At 45.2% G+C, this 16,272-nt stretch overlaps 2 protein-coding genes and 1 pseudogene across 8 annotated transcripts in view; all 3 read left to right on the forward strand.

Moving 5' to 3' along the window:
* The window catches only part of Utp25 (UTP25 small subunit processome component), a 93,878-nt gene extending 86,138 nt beyond the window's left edge, over positions 1-7,740 (forward strand). Inside the window, exons 12-13 of one of the 4 annotated variants that reach the window (XM_021242484.2) lie at positions 4,711-4,865; positions 7,115-7,275. In XM_021242484.2, the coding sequence (XP_021098143.2) occupies positions 4,711-4,865; positions 7,115-7,191 (232 nt within the window). In that variant the 3' untranslated portion in view covers positions 7,192-7,275. Of the gene's footprint in view, positions 1-4,710; positions 4,866-7,114; positions 7,276-7,556 lie in introns of those variants that run through there. The other 3 variants (XM_021242485.2, XR_002388634.2, XM_021242487.2) reach the window with 3 other exon arrangements.
* Positions 7,741-9,758: 2,018 nt separating this feature from the next.
* LOC101710753 (small ribosomal subunit protein uS10 pseudogene) lies at positions 9,759-10,135 on the forward strand (annotated as a pseudogene).
* Positions 10,136-12,741: 2,606 nt separating this feature from the next.
* The window catches only part of Syt14 (synaptotagmin 14), a 243,251-nt gene continuing 239,720 nt past the window's right edge, over positions 12,742-16,272 (forward strand). Inside the window, exon 1 of one of the 4 annotated variants that reach the window (XM_087194213.1) lies at positions 12,742-12,882. In XM_087194213.1, coding sequence (XP_087050339.1) covers positions 12,870-12,882 — 13 coding nt within the window. In that variant the 5' untranslated portion in view covers positions 12,742-12,869. The remainder of the gene's footprint in view (positions 12,883-16,272) is intronic. The other 3 variants (XM_004862011.3, XM_004862012.3, XM_087194205.1) reach the window with 3 other exon arrangements.

Consider the following 16,272-nt stretch of genomic DNA (forward strand, 5'->3'; position numbering starts at 1 on the left):
AGTATTAGACGAGATTGGGTACCTTCAGGGTGGTATGGCCATAGGCTGCTTATACTGTTAGAACCACAGCTTTTTATTCTCTACTCAACCTTCTATTTGTTTTGCCCCTGTGTGTATTAGTCAGGACTCGTTTGGTAGCAAGTAGTAACAGAGTCTGAAATTCCAGTCAGCTTCCTATCCCTGGAAGGGTCCTGGGTAGTTCACGGAATATAGGAGTAGAGCCTCAGAGCTCAAATCGGCAAACTGGGGCCACCGGAATGTGCGCTTTCTGTTTCTGCTTGGAGATAGCTGTCCTTTCTATTTTCCACAAGGCTGAGATTCCAGCAGCAGACTGCACACCCTGACTGCCTCAGGTGCATTCAGAAACTGTCCAGCCTGTAGTGTCGACTCAGCCAACTCAGACTCCAAGGAGGCGTTCTCCTTTATCCGGCTCACGTCAGGCGACTGTTCCTTGGACCTGACAAATCACTGTCAGGCATGGGATATTATACGATTGGATCGGCCCAGCCTAGACCATGTGCTGTGGGGTGTGTGTGTGTGTGTGACAGACTGAGACAGAGAGAGAACTGGTCCCGGTGATGAAACTAGCATATGGTCCTTAGGATTTGAGAGCAGGCTCCTGGGATACAATGGAAGCCATGCGGGTCTGGTACGGGGGGAGAGGGCGGGGTGGGAAGGCTGAGATACAGATTCTCTGAAGAAGAAAGCCCACCCGCGGGACCTCACCTCCAGCAACGCTAGGTGCAGCCACCAGCACGGGGTGCCAACAAGCAGGCAAGCGGCGTAGGCACGTAACAAAACCACAAAACCACAAAAACACCTACCGGCAAGGCTGCATGGGAGGCAGCTCCGGGCCGCGCCTCTGTCTGTGGATTAGGCCTGGGAGTGTGGTGCCATTCCAGGGCAGCGCACGGAGGCTGCGACCGCTGGTTGTGCTAAAATCCAATTTTATACCTGGGAAGCCAGGAGCCTTCACAACCGTGCTCTCAGCACCAGGGCTCGGGACAAACCCAGATCTGTCTCCGGGCAGCCGCCTCCTCTCCTCCAGTCTTGACTCAAACCCTCGGGACCGTACAGAATGAGCCAGATTCTTCTTCACCTGGCAGCCGTTCAAATACTGGAAAACAATTACCACGGAGCCCCTAAGTCATTTCTTTTTCAGACTAAACATGATCAACTTTTTAACCTCTTTCTCACAGAATATAATTGGAAATGTCTCGCTCCTGATCTCTCTCCAGGGCACAGAAGAGTGGGCCTATTGGTTTCTTTGTGACAGACAATGGGTATCTACAACTGCAGCCTAGAATCACAGGAATAATGTCTGTAGGCACCCGATATGCAAGCTCGGAGCTTGATTAAAGCCCTCGGTCTTCCCACGGCTGTTTCTGGCCCAGGTTTTCTCTGTTGTGTTTGCATTCCCTCCCGGGGGCTCTGTCAGGGGCGGAGAGGGGAGAGCTCTGCCCATTCTCTCACAGGGCCCTGACCCAGGGACACTGCGGAAGAGACGGAGAGACCCGGGTGGGGCCGACGCAGTGGGGTGCAAAATTCCAGGGGCCACTTTGGGTTTCCCAAGGACATAGTGCACTGTTCTGGACGAGGCTCATGCGCTGTCTCCCTTTGGTTTATTGCTTCGGAGAAGCTGAGAGCATAGGGTGGTGCAGGTGTTGGTCATGTTCATTTTGTGAACATATTTATAAAATATTTATAAATATTTTGGAATCTGTACAAAGGACGATGCAAACACATTCCCGTAATTCACGTCATGGAAAATGACGGTTGTTTCATGGAATATTGTTGGCAGGAGACAATTCAGAATACGAGGCTGGGTTTTTCTCAGAACTCCCCTGGCAGCGCTGTAAGGAGAGAAAGCAGAACTTCTCACACTCGAGGGGTAGGTGTTCGCGCTCACGGGGTCTCCCATCTGTGGAAGCTGGATGTCTTTGTCTAAATTTGTCTTTTAAAGTATCACCAGGGTCCAGGTTGTCCCACCTGCAGAGATACAGCTCAGAACATCGGTGACTTACCGATGACCAGCACCAGTAGGAAGGCCCAGCATAGAAAATTTGGAGAAAATAAGAAACTTCAGCTGTGATTATATAACTAAGACTCAAACATAAAAGGAGGCCAGATCAAAAGGGAATGGGCCCTAAGAGGAGGCAGTAAAGTTCCTTCCAGGAAAACACAGAGAAAGAGAGAGAGGCTGCAGTAGGTGGCCACCCCCTGCCTCCCTCAGGGTGGGTTGCCCTGTCTGGGTCGCAGATTCTATTTGAAGAACTCCATCCAAGCCTCCTCAGTGAAAGGGAGCAAGAAGTAGTGTGAGACAGGGTTACTAATTTAAGGCTCAGTCTAGAGCTATTCGGTTAAGAAGAGACCCTCCTCCTGCAATTTATATAAATGCAAATGTCACTGGAGTTCTTACCTTCAATGGGTGGGTTTGGGAACCACCCCAAAGGCAGGGAAGAAACCACTGGAACCTTTATCTTCAGAATGTAATCATATGTTATTAATCATATGTCATTAAAATTAGTTGTGAAAACATCAAAGATTATGGAAAGGTGAAATATAAAGTGAAAATTGTTTCCATGCTTCTCACTTGCAGAGGAAACAACTGTTAAAAGTTTAGTGTACATCCATCCAGTACTCTTGTGCCTTAAAAATTTATTATTGCACATACATCAGAATTCTGCAGAGAAGCAGAGCTGATAGATGTGTGTGTGTGTGTGTGTGTAGTCACACCCTGAGTGATGACATCTCCATCAATGACAGACCATATATATGTTGGTGGTTTCCTAGGATTGTAATGAAACTGAAACATTCCTCTTGCCCAGTGATGTTGTAGCCACTGTAATGTCAAAAGAATGCTTTACCCTTTGGTCTGTGGGAATGCTGTTGTAAGCAAACCTACCACACCACGAATCATAGAAGTATCGCATATTCAATTATATAGTACATAACCCTTGGCAGGGTTAATAAATGACCATTCCTTGTTTATATATTTACTACCCTCTACTCTCAATCATTATAGTAGGGTGTACTCCTATGTATAAGAGAGAGAAAAAGCCTTCTTCCTGGTAACAGTAAGAGCTCCTTGCATTGTGGCATATTGGTTGTTGAATGACAATAATTTTCTTCCTGTATGTATTCTTCAGGCTTTTTAAATTTAAATTTGTTTATTTCTAGGCTTGTGGCTAGTCATTCTATAATCATTTTCTGTTATACTCATAGGTTATTACACTGTTGCTTGGGTCTGTAGCTTCTTCTCCCTTGGGTTACTTTCTCATTTTGTTGGGCTCATTAAGTTAAATTTTAAAGAATTAAATGTACATGAGAACAGATTTTTTAAATCTTCACACATGGCTGAAATGACTATTTTGTCCTCATTCCTGACTGAGTCTGGCTTATTACAGAATTAGGTGTTCATAATCATTTTCCCTCAGGTGTCCATGGTCACTGTGCTGTTTTCTTTCTTTCTTTCTTTCTTTTTTGGTACCAGGGATTGAACTCGGGTCCTTGCGCTTGTGCAGCAGGCGGCGAAACTACTGAGCTAAATCCCCATCCCTGTGCTGTTCTTTTCTAATACCTGCTTTGTTTTTGAGATCACAGATACAATTTGAACTTCATTTTTTGGAGGGTTTTTTGCTGTTGTTTTGATCTTGCCTTTTTATCTCTGAAAGGTTTAAGAACTTTCATTATCCTTAGGGTTATAACATTCCAGGGGATGTGTAGATGTGAGTTTTTTGTTGTGTTTTGAAACAAGGTCTCTCTACGTAGCCCAGGCTGGCCTTGAACTCGTGGCAATCCTCCCACCTCAGCCTCCATGTTCTGAGATTGCCGATGTGAGCTACCACATCTGACTTGTTTCCCCTTTTTCCTCTTTTTTTTTTTTTTAAAAATCAGATTAATTGAAGCCTAATTGGTGAGCAACAAATTGCATATATTTGGAGTGTATGACAGGGTAAGTCTTGACACAGGTCTATACCCATCACCAAAATTGAGATAAGGTGACGTTCATTGCCCCTCAACAGCTTCCTTCGGTCCCTTAGTATCTCTTCCCTCTTCTCTTTTTCCTCCTTCCCACCTCTCTCCTTTCTGCCCCTCCCTTACCGCTTTCTTCCCAGGAAACTATTGATCTACTGTCTGTCACACAGATTATGTAATTTGCACATTTCAGACTCTTATATAAGTGGAATCGTGGAGCATTTGTTTTTCTCTCTGACATCTTTCACTTAGCAAAATTATTTTGAGATTCAGCCATAGAGTTGTATGCATCAATAGTTTATTCTTGGGCTGGGGATGTAGCTCAGTGGTTCTGCCGCCTGCCTTGCAAGCACAAGGTCCTGAGTTCAATCAGTACAAAAAAAAAAGTTTATTCTTAGTTATTACTGGGTATTATTCCATCACATGGATACAGCAGTTACTTACCGATGAACATTGGGTTATTTCCAGTTTGGGGCAACTCCAGATAAAGTTGCTGTGGACCTCATGTGCAAGTCCTTGCGTGGACATATCCTTTCCTTTCTGTTGGGCAACTAGATCATATGGTAGGTGTATGTTTAACTTTCTCTGAAACTGTCAAACTGTTTTCCAAAGTGTTGGTACTATTTCTATCCCTTCTTATGAATGATTTGTTTCAGCAAACATATTTTTAAATTTTGTTCTTAAATTTTTTGATTTTTAAAGTCTTTATTCTTGGATTTCTCTTTTTTTTAGTGGCAAACCTGGTTTAATAAGCCCCTCTACATGCTCCTGCTGTGATGACTGCCTCCCCCCAGGCCCAAAAACAACAGGGCCAACTGACCATGGACCTGAATCTCTGGACTGTGAACCAAAACAAACCTTTTGTCTTTATAAGTTTATTTTCTCAGGTATTTGCTACAGTAACAGAAAGCTGACTAACACATAAGTGGAAATAGCTATTAGGCAATTGAAGTAAATTAACTGATGCTTAAAAGGCTTAGAATTGAATCCCAGTGGAAATTTTATGCAAATATTACAAAAGACAATACATTTACTGTAGATCAGGAGTTTGAAATTTAATAGGTACTGAAACAATGTTGAGCTTGATTTGACTAATACTTCATGACATAGGAATTCACTCAGTCAAGCATGTTTTGGCTTGGGGAGGAGTCTGAGTGCAGAAGAAAAAAGATAGGGCTTAGTATCTTGAAAAGGAATCTATTTTGCCCCTGTAAATTGGTAATAAGACACAGCTGACAGAAAGTGGAAGAAAAGGCAAGTACCTTAATAGCTGCATCTATTGTTCTAGATAACACCTTTTCTATTGAAAGCTACACAAAATATTTATGCATACAGTTTTAAGAGAAAAACTGGAGTACGAGGTAGCGTTAGTAAATGTCTTTTTGAAATCAGGTTTGTGGTATTTTAAAATCTGTGAGCATCTTCACAAAGTAAAGACAGCAATGGAAACTGATTGTGGTTGAGTCCCACAGCTCACCTCTAAATCTTCGTGTATCATTTAGAACCCTGAACTCGTACTCCCCCAAATCACTTTTCTGTAATTCATTGTTATGGCCCAGCTTTTAAAGATCTTCCAAAGATGTTCCATAATTCCTTTAATAAATTGTTCTACTTTAAAATTTACAAAAACTTATAAACTTCTTAAATGATAGAGAGATGGTATACTATGCTGAACTCTACAAAAATTTCCTGTCATCCACAACAGGAAGGAAGGAAGTAAGCAAAGAGAGATTACATACAGTGGGAGCTTGGTACAGTTCTCACTGTTAACTGGTTCTGGGAAGCACCCGTGAATGCCAAAAACACAAGTGCCAAGCACATTTGCTGTTGGTACCGACAGATCCTAACTTGCATGCAGCTACCGAACTTGGGGAGCACCGGAACAAAATCTGCTCCAAATGCTTTGAGTCCCAGATTCAACGAGTTTCAAAGCAGTGGAGTACGATGGTGTGACTCTTTTGGAAAGATTGTTAGGAAGATGATAATGAGATGACTAGTTTCTAGATTAAAAGCTTCTCACTCACGTTTTGTTTGACCTTATCACAATCATTGTGGAGGTTTGGAGTTTCGACTTGATCGGCTTTGGCATCTTCCCTGGGGATTGGCCAAGCACACTTCTGGATGCATCTGGGTGTGTCAGAGAAGCATGGCCTTAGGGTCTGTGTTAGTCCCTCGCCCACTCTGCTCCTCTGTTCCTGGCACTGTTCCCCTCCTCTGCTGCCTGGCTCCAAGCCCTTCTGCCTTGTGTTTCTGCTTTGGAGAATTTCTAGCATTGACTGCATCCTGTGAACCATTAGCCAAGTTTAACCTGTTGCTAGAACAAAATACCTGACAAAAACAGACATCAATGACTATGATATTTGATTGTTGAACAGATAAATGCATCAAAGTTTAAGAAGTACTAATTTAGTCATTTAACAAAAATGTATCAAGAGGGCTGGGGATTTAGCTCTGTGGCACCATGCCTGCCTCGCAAGCACAAGGTCCCAAGTTCGATCCCTGGTACCAAACAAATAAAAATAAAAAAGAATCTACTTTTATATAAAGACTAAAGGTTGATGTTCTTGACTTTAGTGTAAACAATAAAAGCTCTTAGTGACCATAGAGTTTCTGTTGAGTCAGACACTTATAGTTATGTAAACCAAAGTGATGTGAGTGACTTCTTGCAGTAGCAGATCATTTTTTTTCACTTAACTCAGATTATCAATTTATTTTAGGCATAGAATTCAATTTCCTTCCCATATATTTATGTCCTTGAAAGCTTCTAAAAGCTGCTTCCTGTTTTCCATATGATAGGTGGCTGCATTTACTGGTAGATGACATATTTATGTCATTTGAAAAGGTCTATGGCATATGATTTGACCTTTGAGTGAAGTCATTACATAAATGTCACTTGTCATTATTCAGCTGTGGGGGGAAAAATAAGCTTTAAATATAGTCAAGTACTCCTACCTGGAACAAAATAATATACTTCTTTGTTATAAGTAAGAACGGTTAGCTTCTGCATCCTGTACCCTACTAAGCATGAACTTGTTGACCATTTTATGTTCAGTTGGTCTGTTTGTTGCGAAGCTCTGCTCACTCCTTCATGCTGACAGTGAGTACTGTCTCACGCTGTGTTATACTTCTCTCTTAGAGCAGCAGCATGCTCCAGGTGGTGAGCCAATAGCAATGACCTCACTGAGCAGGAAGCAAAACATCATACAGGGATAACATCACAGTGAAGGAAGAAAAGGAAGAGAAGTGTAGGGCCCTTCTGTCTGCATACAAGGACTGGAAGACACAAGGAGAGGAAAGGGTAGGGCAGTAAGTTAGTATCTGTGTTATCTGATTTCCACTTTCCTTGGTAGAGCTTGTGCTACTTCCAAAGCTTTTGGCAGCATGTAAAAAACTACCATTTGATTTAAGTTAATGAAAACAATTCTAGAATATTCCAGTTTAGTTTTTCCTTTTGGTTATTACTGTGCTGCCTATAAGAGAGGTGACAACTCTCAGAATACTGGGGGCAATGGGAGAGAAAAAGAATCATTCTGATTTCTGTTGTTTTTTCTTCTCACCTCAATCTTTACCCCATGCAGCATGATGGATACATTTCCCACTGCACCCCGTTATCAGATTACAGTAGTGTCACACATGAGGGATTACTGCGGTTCTCTTCTGTGACAGTTGAGTGATTGTGTCAACTTGAGAAGTCGGTTAAGCAAAGCTTGGCTAAATGGGCTCAACAATTCCACACCCTGGGGCATGGAGGACTCACCCTAGGGTCCCTGGGGCCCGGATGCTACAAAGGGGAAATGAGGAAGGAGGCTCTGCCTCTGTTCCTTCCGAGGAGCTCCAGACTTTGCCTTGGACGTCATCTCCTGGCTTCCAGCGCAGACTCTCCAGGTTCCGGAACAAATCCTTCAGCTTCTGGTGCAGACTCTTCAGCCTTCCATCCCAGACCCATCGGCCTCGTGGTACGGGCTCGCACGGGGCACTGCAGTGAGCTCCAGGCCTTCAACTGAATCCTAGACTCCAGTGTGCAGACAGACCCTCTGCACCCTTCCTCATTGACTCTGTGGGCGCCATTGTGGGCCAGTCTTGTGAATTCATATACATTTGTGCATCTTGTGTGGTGTCTGTCCCTCGAGTACATATGACTGATACGTCTTCCCATGAGAGACATTATGGTTTATCTCACCAAGTACTCATTAAGTGATTTTCTTTGGTAGCCTCTGTCTGAACACTATCATGTCATTTCTGTAGCTCTGAGCTTATGTTCTCCAGGAAAGCAGACATGAGCCATATGTAGCCCTTTAATTTTAAATTGAATAAAATTGTATTAAGAATTTGTTTTCTCAGTTGCACTAGGTACATTTCAAGTGCTCATATGTGGCTGTGTGGGCACAGATAAAGTGTATCTCATGGGCACAGGCAATCTTGGTCATCTCTGGTCTCAGGGAACTGCAGCGCAGAGCACCATGCCGCAAGTTCTGGAAGGTTGGAAGGTGGATGTGTTGAGATGGATGCCCGCAGGGCAGAGGACCCTTGCAGTCATCACTTAAGTTTTTCCTACCCAACAAATCCCTTCCGGAAGCGATCTTCCTGCTTCCCTAGTTCATCATGCGGGTCCTATGGGGTAATGTGTTCTTTCATAACCCTTCCATCTGCTGCTGAAGGTTTGCCCAGGAGGACACACCTGACTCAGACTGGGTTAGTTTTAGTACATGTCCTCCTCTTTGATCTGGAGCAGGGTAGGCTATTTCAGGTGCACCAGTGACACCTCACCTTTTTAGGGTATATGGATTTGGGCCCTAGAAAGTTCACAGAACCTATGCATTAGAAAGCTTGGAGTCTCTCAGTCACCCTGTTTTTCTGCCACAGGGAGAAAGTCTGCAATGACCAGGTAAAATGAAGCCAGGATGCAGAGAAAGGTAAGAGGTGGAACATTCAGTGTAGCGTTTGGGTTCCCCAGTCTAGCTGATCCTGAGGTTCACTTTTACATATTTATAACTAATTTTCCACTTTCTTTAAGCTACTCACAGTTCCGCTCCTGTGCAATAAAGAGCATTAAATAATGCACAATTAATTGGAGAAAGATCATCTTACTGAAATGTATGGGTTCAGAGAGGCAAGTATAAACAAGTGAGTTATGCACATTGACAAAGCTCAGATAATTCATATTTATTTTAAACATGAACTAATTTATAAATGCAAAAAGTAATTTTTTTATAAAGATAAATTGCCATCTTTTGTTTAACTTCATGAGGAATTGAAAAAAGACAAAGCTAACAAAATAAGTCACTAACATAACAGTTTACACTGGCACAATGTTTGAAAGAAATGAATTTTTAGTGGTTCTATCTTGGTTTTCACTATGTCCTTATTTCAAGCCACATATTTTCCGATAGTTGCAGTTGCTAAAAAAGCTTAAAGTTTAAAAATGCCCCCTACTCAAAGACTCAAAATTCCTAAATAACACAATTTAACATCTATTAAATTTTCCAAAATGTGTTTTTTGTATAGACATGTGTTAGGTCTCCATTTTCATATATGCAGATATATACTTCTGGGTAGTATTGTCTCATGCTTTTAGAGATTTTGGTCTTTTTCAATCAGATAGTTGAAATTAAAGGAAAGTTCTAGCTATAAAAATGAACTATTAGTAGTACATTAGGGACATTTGTAACTCGAATTATACTTTTTTTTTTTGGTACTGGAGATCGAACTCGGGACCTTGCACTTGCAAGGGAGGCAGTGTCGAATCATACTTTTTATGAAGATAGTATTGCTATTGATAGTAGTTATTTAGATTGGTACATGAAATTACTTAAAGACACTGGAAAGACACCTGTGGAACCTGAGGTGGCGATTCACCGAATTAGGGTCACCCTCACCAGTTGCAACGTGAAGGCCCTGGAGATGTGTGCAGACTTACCAGAGGTGCAAAGGGAAAGAGGCTCACAGTGAAAGGACCCGCTGGCATGCCCACTAAGACCTTGAGAATCACGACAGGAAAAATGCCTTGTGGTGAAGTTCTAAGACAAGGGATCATTTCCAGATGAGAATGCACAAGCGACTGGCTGATTTGCACGGTCCTTCTGAGGCTGTTAAGCAAATTACTTCCATCAGTATTGAGCCAGGAGTAGAGGTGGAAGTCATCATTGCAGATGCCTAAGGCAACTGTTTTAATCAATTGATAATTGTTTAAAAAAAAGGTGCAGTTACTTTTCACTCTGCCTTTGACTTAGTTTCCCCCCTAATTCACCTTCAATGCTCAATTTTTCCACTGATGTTTCTGTCATGCCAGTGAGTGATTAGACTTCATGGCTCCCTTGGAAATCATCCTTTCATTTGAAAGAACATTTCTAGGAAAAACTGATTGGAAACTTAAAATACCCAAAACAATCCCATTTCATAGTTACAAGAAAGGAAATTTCTTTGACTTGTTTTATTCCTTTTTCCCCTGATCTTGGTTCCTATCTCTACAACACATAATGGGAAAATTAGGTTACTGCTTGAATTATGTTTGGAAGCTATTCTACAAATAATTCATTAAGAGAAGAACAAAAAGTTAAAAATAAAGATGTGCTCGAACATCTCCCAGTGCATAAAAGTATATTGTGTAAAGGTCAAGGTAAGAAACACGAATGGGAGCAGAGGTGCACATCTGTCACCCCAGCTCTCTGGGAGGCTGAGGCAGGAGGGTCACAAATTTGAGTCAAGCCTGGGCAACTTAGTAACTTAGCAAGACTCTGTCTCAAAATAGAAAATAAAAACAGGCTTGGATGTAGCTCAGTGTGAAGGCCCTGGCTGGGTTTGATCCCCAGGTTCTGGGTTCAGTCCCCCTCCCCACTCCAAAAAATGATTAGAAACAATTTTTGTCTTTAGTATGAAAGCAAAACTTAAAACATTTGGATTATAAATAATTGATACTTCCCAAAATTGAAAGTATTGAATCCATACTACCCTTTAGAAATAGGAATAAGGAAGCCAAATTAAAAAGCTAATTCTGAGTGGCCGATGACTTAGCTCATTGTCCTTTCCTGTACCTGACTACAGGAGCCTGTGGGATTTATAGCGGTTTTTTAGCTCATGGTTCTGAAGACTGGGATGTTCAAGATAAAACAGCTGCCTCCGGAGCAGCCTCCGGCCACATCCTAACATGGTGGAGTGGCTCTCGGTGCCTGCATGGGGGCAGGCGAGAAGGAATGAAGATGGGTCTTGTGCAGGTGCAGCTCCTGACGGTGGACCTGATCATCCTGTACTTCGAACATGCAGGTGAGAGTAGAGGGGAAGCACAAAGGAACCGCCTCACTTTGTGACCGCCCCTTCTCCTGATAACCAGAGAGAGGTATCTCCTGGAGGCCAGCAGGAAATACATTAATCCCTTCAGGCAGGCTTTGGTCTTGTGACCAAATTCTTTTCAAAGGCTCAGCACATCTTAGCACCATCGCATGTGGTGGGGACAAACTGCATTTAAACAACAGCAGCTGCTAGGCAAACAGAAGCTGGGTGAAATGTTGGCGTAATTCATGTGGTATTTTCCAACATTAGTCTTAGAAATTTTCCAAGTAGTACTTGGAAGGCAGTTTCATTTTGTTGCAAAGTAATGCTGGTAGGGAGAATTACGTGTCTTAGTCTAGTGCTGAGCTGACTTGGCCTAAGATCCCAGATTTGACAAACTGAAAGGTCAAGTTCAACACACACACACACGTGTGCACACACATTTTCTAAGCACACTGTCGTGATGTTAACCTGGGTTAACCTGGAAGTTTATGTAACTTAGGTATATAATGTAATTTGTGTAATTAGTAATGAAATGATGATTAAGTCTTTTTGAATACGAAGTTTCCAGTATGAAATTGCTGGACACCTGGATTTCTCAGAGTCAGCCTGAAGCCAAACACTGAGAATTGTGGTTTCAAATTTAAACAGTGTCTTGGAGGCCAAGAGTGTTTTAAGCCAGGTCGAAGGGGTAAATGGCATTAATTAAACATATTTGACCTGAGTCCTGCAGATGTCAATGGTGAACACACAAACACACGCCAATCTGTCCTAGACTAAACTGTAGGCATTTTATTATCTTTTGGGTAAAGCAGTGTCCACTTTTGTCCTGCAGAAACAGTTCTTGCTTTTAGCACAGTGTCCAGCCCAGCGGAGATTCACTGAACTAACAAGAACGGTACAGAATGAATGCTATTAAACAAAACCCGCGGCTGCGGGTGAGGTTACATAAAGGCAGTGGAAGACCGTTCCTGCTCCAGATTGCAGTCCAGCTTCACTTACATAAGTGCCAAATGCTCCTTCTCCGCGTCGCGTGGTCCTAGTTAGCTGTGGAGCCCGGGGGTCAGCCTCTGCTCCTGGGGGCTCGCGATGCACCACTCGGAAGGCCGCCGGTGCCCTGGAGGGTCCGGGCCCGGAGTGGGGAGGAAATGGGGAGCCGGTGGGGGGCGGAGGCGCTGAGCGCCTCAGCAGGAACCGGGGGCCAGCAGCCGCCGGGCCGGGCCGTAATGGTCGCTGCTATGAGCTCGAGAAGGGCGAAGAGCCTGCACGCGTCCCGCTGACCCGGCTCTGCGGACGGCGGGGCCGATGCGCCTGGGGCGGGCCGGGGAGGCCGGCGGGGCTGCGGGCGGCGCTGTCCCCACCCAGTCGGGGCGCGTCTGGCGGAGTCGGGCGGAGCGAAGCCGCACGCACCTCGCCGCCCTGTCCGCGGTGCTGACCGCGGCCCTGAGGCCCGGACTCGTCCGCGGTGCTGACCTCGGCCCCGAGCGCCCGCGTCCCCGCCAGCCCGGCCCCGCGGGCGTCACGCGTGGAGCGAGGCCGGGCCCCGCCGCTTCCGCCCGCCCCGGGCCGCGCCGCTTCCGCCCACCCCCTCCCCTCTGCTTGGTGCGGTCCGTGGCGCGCGCATCATGGCGATCGAAGGTAAGCGAGCCGGCGCGGGAACGCCCTCGGGCCGCGTCCCCTGTCCGGGCCGGGCCGCCGCGCGGGCTGGGCGCTCGGGGCGGGAGGCCGCGTCCCCTGTCCGGGAATGAGCGAGCGAGGCCGGGCGCCCTCCCGCCAGGCGCCTGACGGACTGGAGCCTCGCGCGGCCCGGCGCGGCGCGGGAGGAGCAGGCAGCGGGGCCCGGCACAGCCCGGCCTTGCGCTCTCCGACCGGCAGCCGCGGCTCTCACGCGTGCACCGTGCGGTGTGAAGAGCGAAGTTCCTGCCAAGTTCGGGCGGCCGAGGTCCCGGCAACATGGGGCCGGCCCCGGTCCCGGTCCCGGTCCCGGTCCCGCCGCGCCCTGCGGCCCGCTCAACCCGCTCGACGCCCGAGGGGCGCCCGGCCCCGCCTCCCGCCTCCCGCCCGCCTCCGACCGGACCGACGCGTGAGACGCCCTCCTCCCCGCCCAGCGGGGTCTCTCTGCGCGCCGCGCCACCTCCCTCCCCGAAAAACCCCTCAGCGCTCGCCGCGCTGGACCCGCTGGCCGGGCGCTCACGCCCCGAGCGCGCTTCCGCCGGAGCCTGGGAGCTGCAGCCTTGGCTCGGCCGCGGGCGGCTGTTTATCTGTGCGGGAGTCCGGCACCTGTGAGAGTGGACACCGTCCGCGTTCAGAGGGCGCTGCGGCCGTGAAGGGAGCGCTGTCCGCCGACCTCCCAAGCTCCTGCAGACCGACGTGGCAGTGCTGTCAGCCTCTGCTCCTCTCCGTCCTCGTACTGGAGCTTAAAACCCAGCAAACCACATTAACCGATTTTTCTTATGTACTGCATTTTCCCAACCAACTTGTGGTAGATATTCTTGTAAAATAGTAAAGATAATAAGGTTTACGCAGAATGTGAGGAGGATTAGCCACATACTATTTACATGTGATCCAACAAGTTGTAATTTCTCAAAACATTTTCCAGTTTTTCTTGGTTTGTCCATTGTTTCTTCTGGCAGTTAAATGTTAGTGATTCCTTTTCCAGATCAACTGATGGCATTTTACTCCGCCCACTACTTCTATGTTTTTTGTTTTGGTACCAGGGATCAAACTCAGGACCTTACAGTTGCGAGGCAGGCAGTGGAACCACTGAGCTAAATCCCCTGCCCACTACTTGTATGTTTAAAAAGCAAGATTTTTTTAAATCCTCATATTCTAAAGATCTGTGAGTTAGTTAATTTATTTATTTTTGGTGTTGGAGATGGGAGTCAGGGCTTTGTGCATGATAAGTGCTCAACCACCACTGAGCTACACCTCTGGCCTCTTCTGTGGGGTATTTTGAGATATTCTCCATCTCTCTCTCTCTCTCTCTCTCTCTCTCTCTCTCTCTCTCTCTCTATATATATATATATATATATATGGGTTTTTTTGAGGCCAGGTCTCACTATATAGTTCATGCTGGCCTTGAACTCACAATGTAGCCCGGCCTGGCCTCAAACTCAAGTCGATCCTCCTGCCTCAGTCTCCTGAGTGCTGGGATTACAGGTGTGCACCACATGCTAGCATGAATATGTTTCTATCTAAGCATTTCCTTAAGGTTTTGTGATTTAAAAACCAAGTGTTATGTCTTCTAGCTTGAGAAGAAACCAAGTAAAGATGTCAGGCCAAGTGAGTCTAAGGTTCTTCCTATCACTTAGTAGAGCAGATTGTCTTCTGCACGCTGTCCCCAGGCTGCAGTGTAGACCACATATGGTACTGGGGACATCTTTGAATTTTAGGGATCCCAGAGAGCCTCTGATCCAACCTTCTTCTTAAGGAACTCGTTCTGAAAACATCTAGTTCAGTGGTGGTGAACTTATGGCATGCGTGTTGTTTTTCTTTCAGGACAAAACATGTTAATGTATGAGTTTTTGGTATTCAGGTTTAATTGCAGTGTTGGCACTTTGCAAGGAATAAGTGGTTTCGGGTTGCAGTTTGGGACTTGTCTCTAAAAGGTTCGCCATCCCTGACAGTTCTCTGTTAATTCAATAGACATACGTATGTATTAGTCACACACAACATTCTGTACCAGACTCGGTGAGGGCGTGAGGGTGAATAAGATCTCACTCCTTTCCTCAAAGAGTTAAGGTTTTAGCGAGGAGGGTAGATACGTCTAAACATCCAATTGCAGTACTGTGGCACCTTGGTAACCGATTCCAGGAGGCATGATGAGAGCCACAAATGACCAGTACCAAACAAATTGTTTTGGCTGGAAAGGGTAACTCATCACGAGGCGATCAGCACGGCAAGTTCTAGCTTGTGTGTCAAGTATCGAGCAAGGACGAGTACCAGGACAAGCTTTGCTGTGCATCAGACATGAGTTTCAAAGCAGTCAGGTACTGGGGTGTGGCTGCAGCGTGAACTCCGTGGGCTGGATCACACTTCCTTCAGAAGAGACGTTCAAGGGGGAGTTCAGACGGGTTTGAGGCAGTGATTTCTTAGGTTCATAAGGTCTCACTTTTGGTCTGAAGTCTGTCATTCAGCAACTTGTGTGTGTGCAACATGTGCTCCCCTGTCGAAGGCACCACAGAGTGGCATAGACGTGATGTCCAGTTCCCTCCCAGAGGACACGAGATGTATGGTCTCAGATCTGGAACGGAGCGGTGGGCCTTCCCACTCCAGGGGTGTTATTGGGCAGCATCCGTCAAAGCAGTCGTACTGTCCTCTGCCTTGTACAGAACCCTGTAGTTGGCCTGGTCTTGGAATAGCCTCGTGGGGCCTTCATGTGGAGTCGAGATGAGTTTGTAGTCCACAAAACCGCAGTTAATCTTTTTACTGGGTTACCCCAAGCCATGTGCTGCAGCCCCGTGCGTGAGGTCACTTATGTCAGTCAGCTCACTTTGACCAGCTCTGTCTCCACGGTAGCCCCTGGGTACTTCTTAAGCACTTTCATTTCTTGCTCTGTTAAAGCCCTTATTTTACAACATCAAATTATTTCTACTAAATAATTATTCATTTTCTCCTTTTTAAAACTAATTGCTTTTATTTAAAATTTTTTTATTAGTACATATTTGCAGTACATAATGATTATGTTAATTGTGGGGAATTGGTACATGTACATAACAAATTTCAATTCTTTTTCCCCCTTCCATTCTCCCTTTTTTTGCCAACATCAGATTAACCTATTTATCTTATAAATCATTGTAAAGTTATCATATATACAGATTAACAACCAAACTAATAGTAAAAAACCATATATAACACATAGGACAATTATACTAAATCAAAGTACAGTTTTAGATACATTGCCTATGCTGGTTAACAATAACTGCTTTTTCCTATTATCTATTTTTTATTTTGTGCTTTATTTACATATTGAGTTTTTCATTTGAGAAAAAGCATGTGATATTTAAGCTTGTGTTTGATTTACTTCAC

Source organism: Heterocephalus glaber, unplaced genomic scaffold (genome assembly GCF_053883595.1).
Source record: "Heterocephalus glaber isolate CG9 unplaced genomic scaffold, H.glaber_assembly_v1.0 deba00001600, whole genome shotgun sequence".
Lineage (NCBI taxonomy): Eukaryota > Metazoa > Chordata > Mammalia > Rodentia > Bathyergidae > Heterocephalus > Heterocephalus glaber.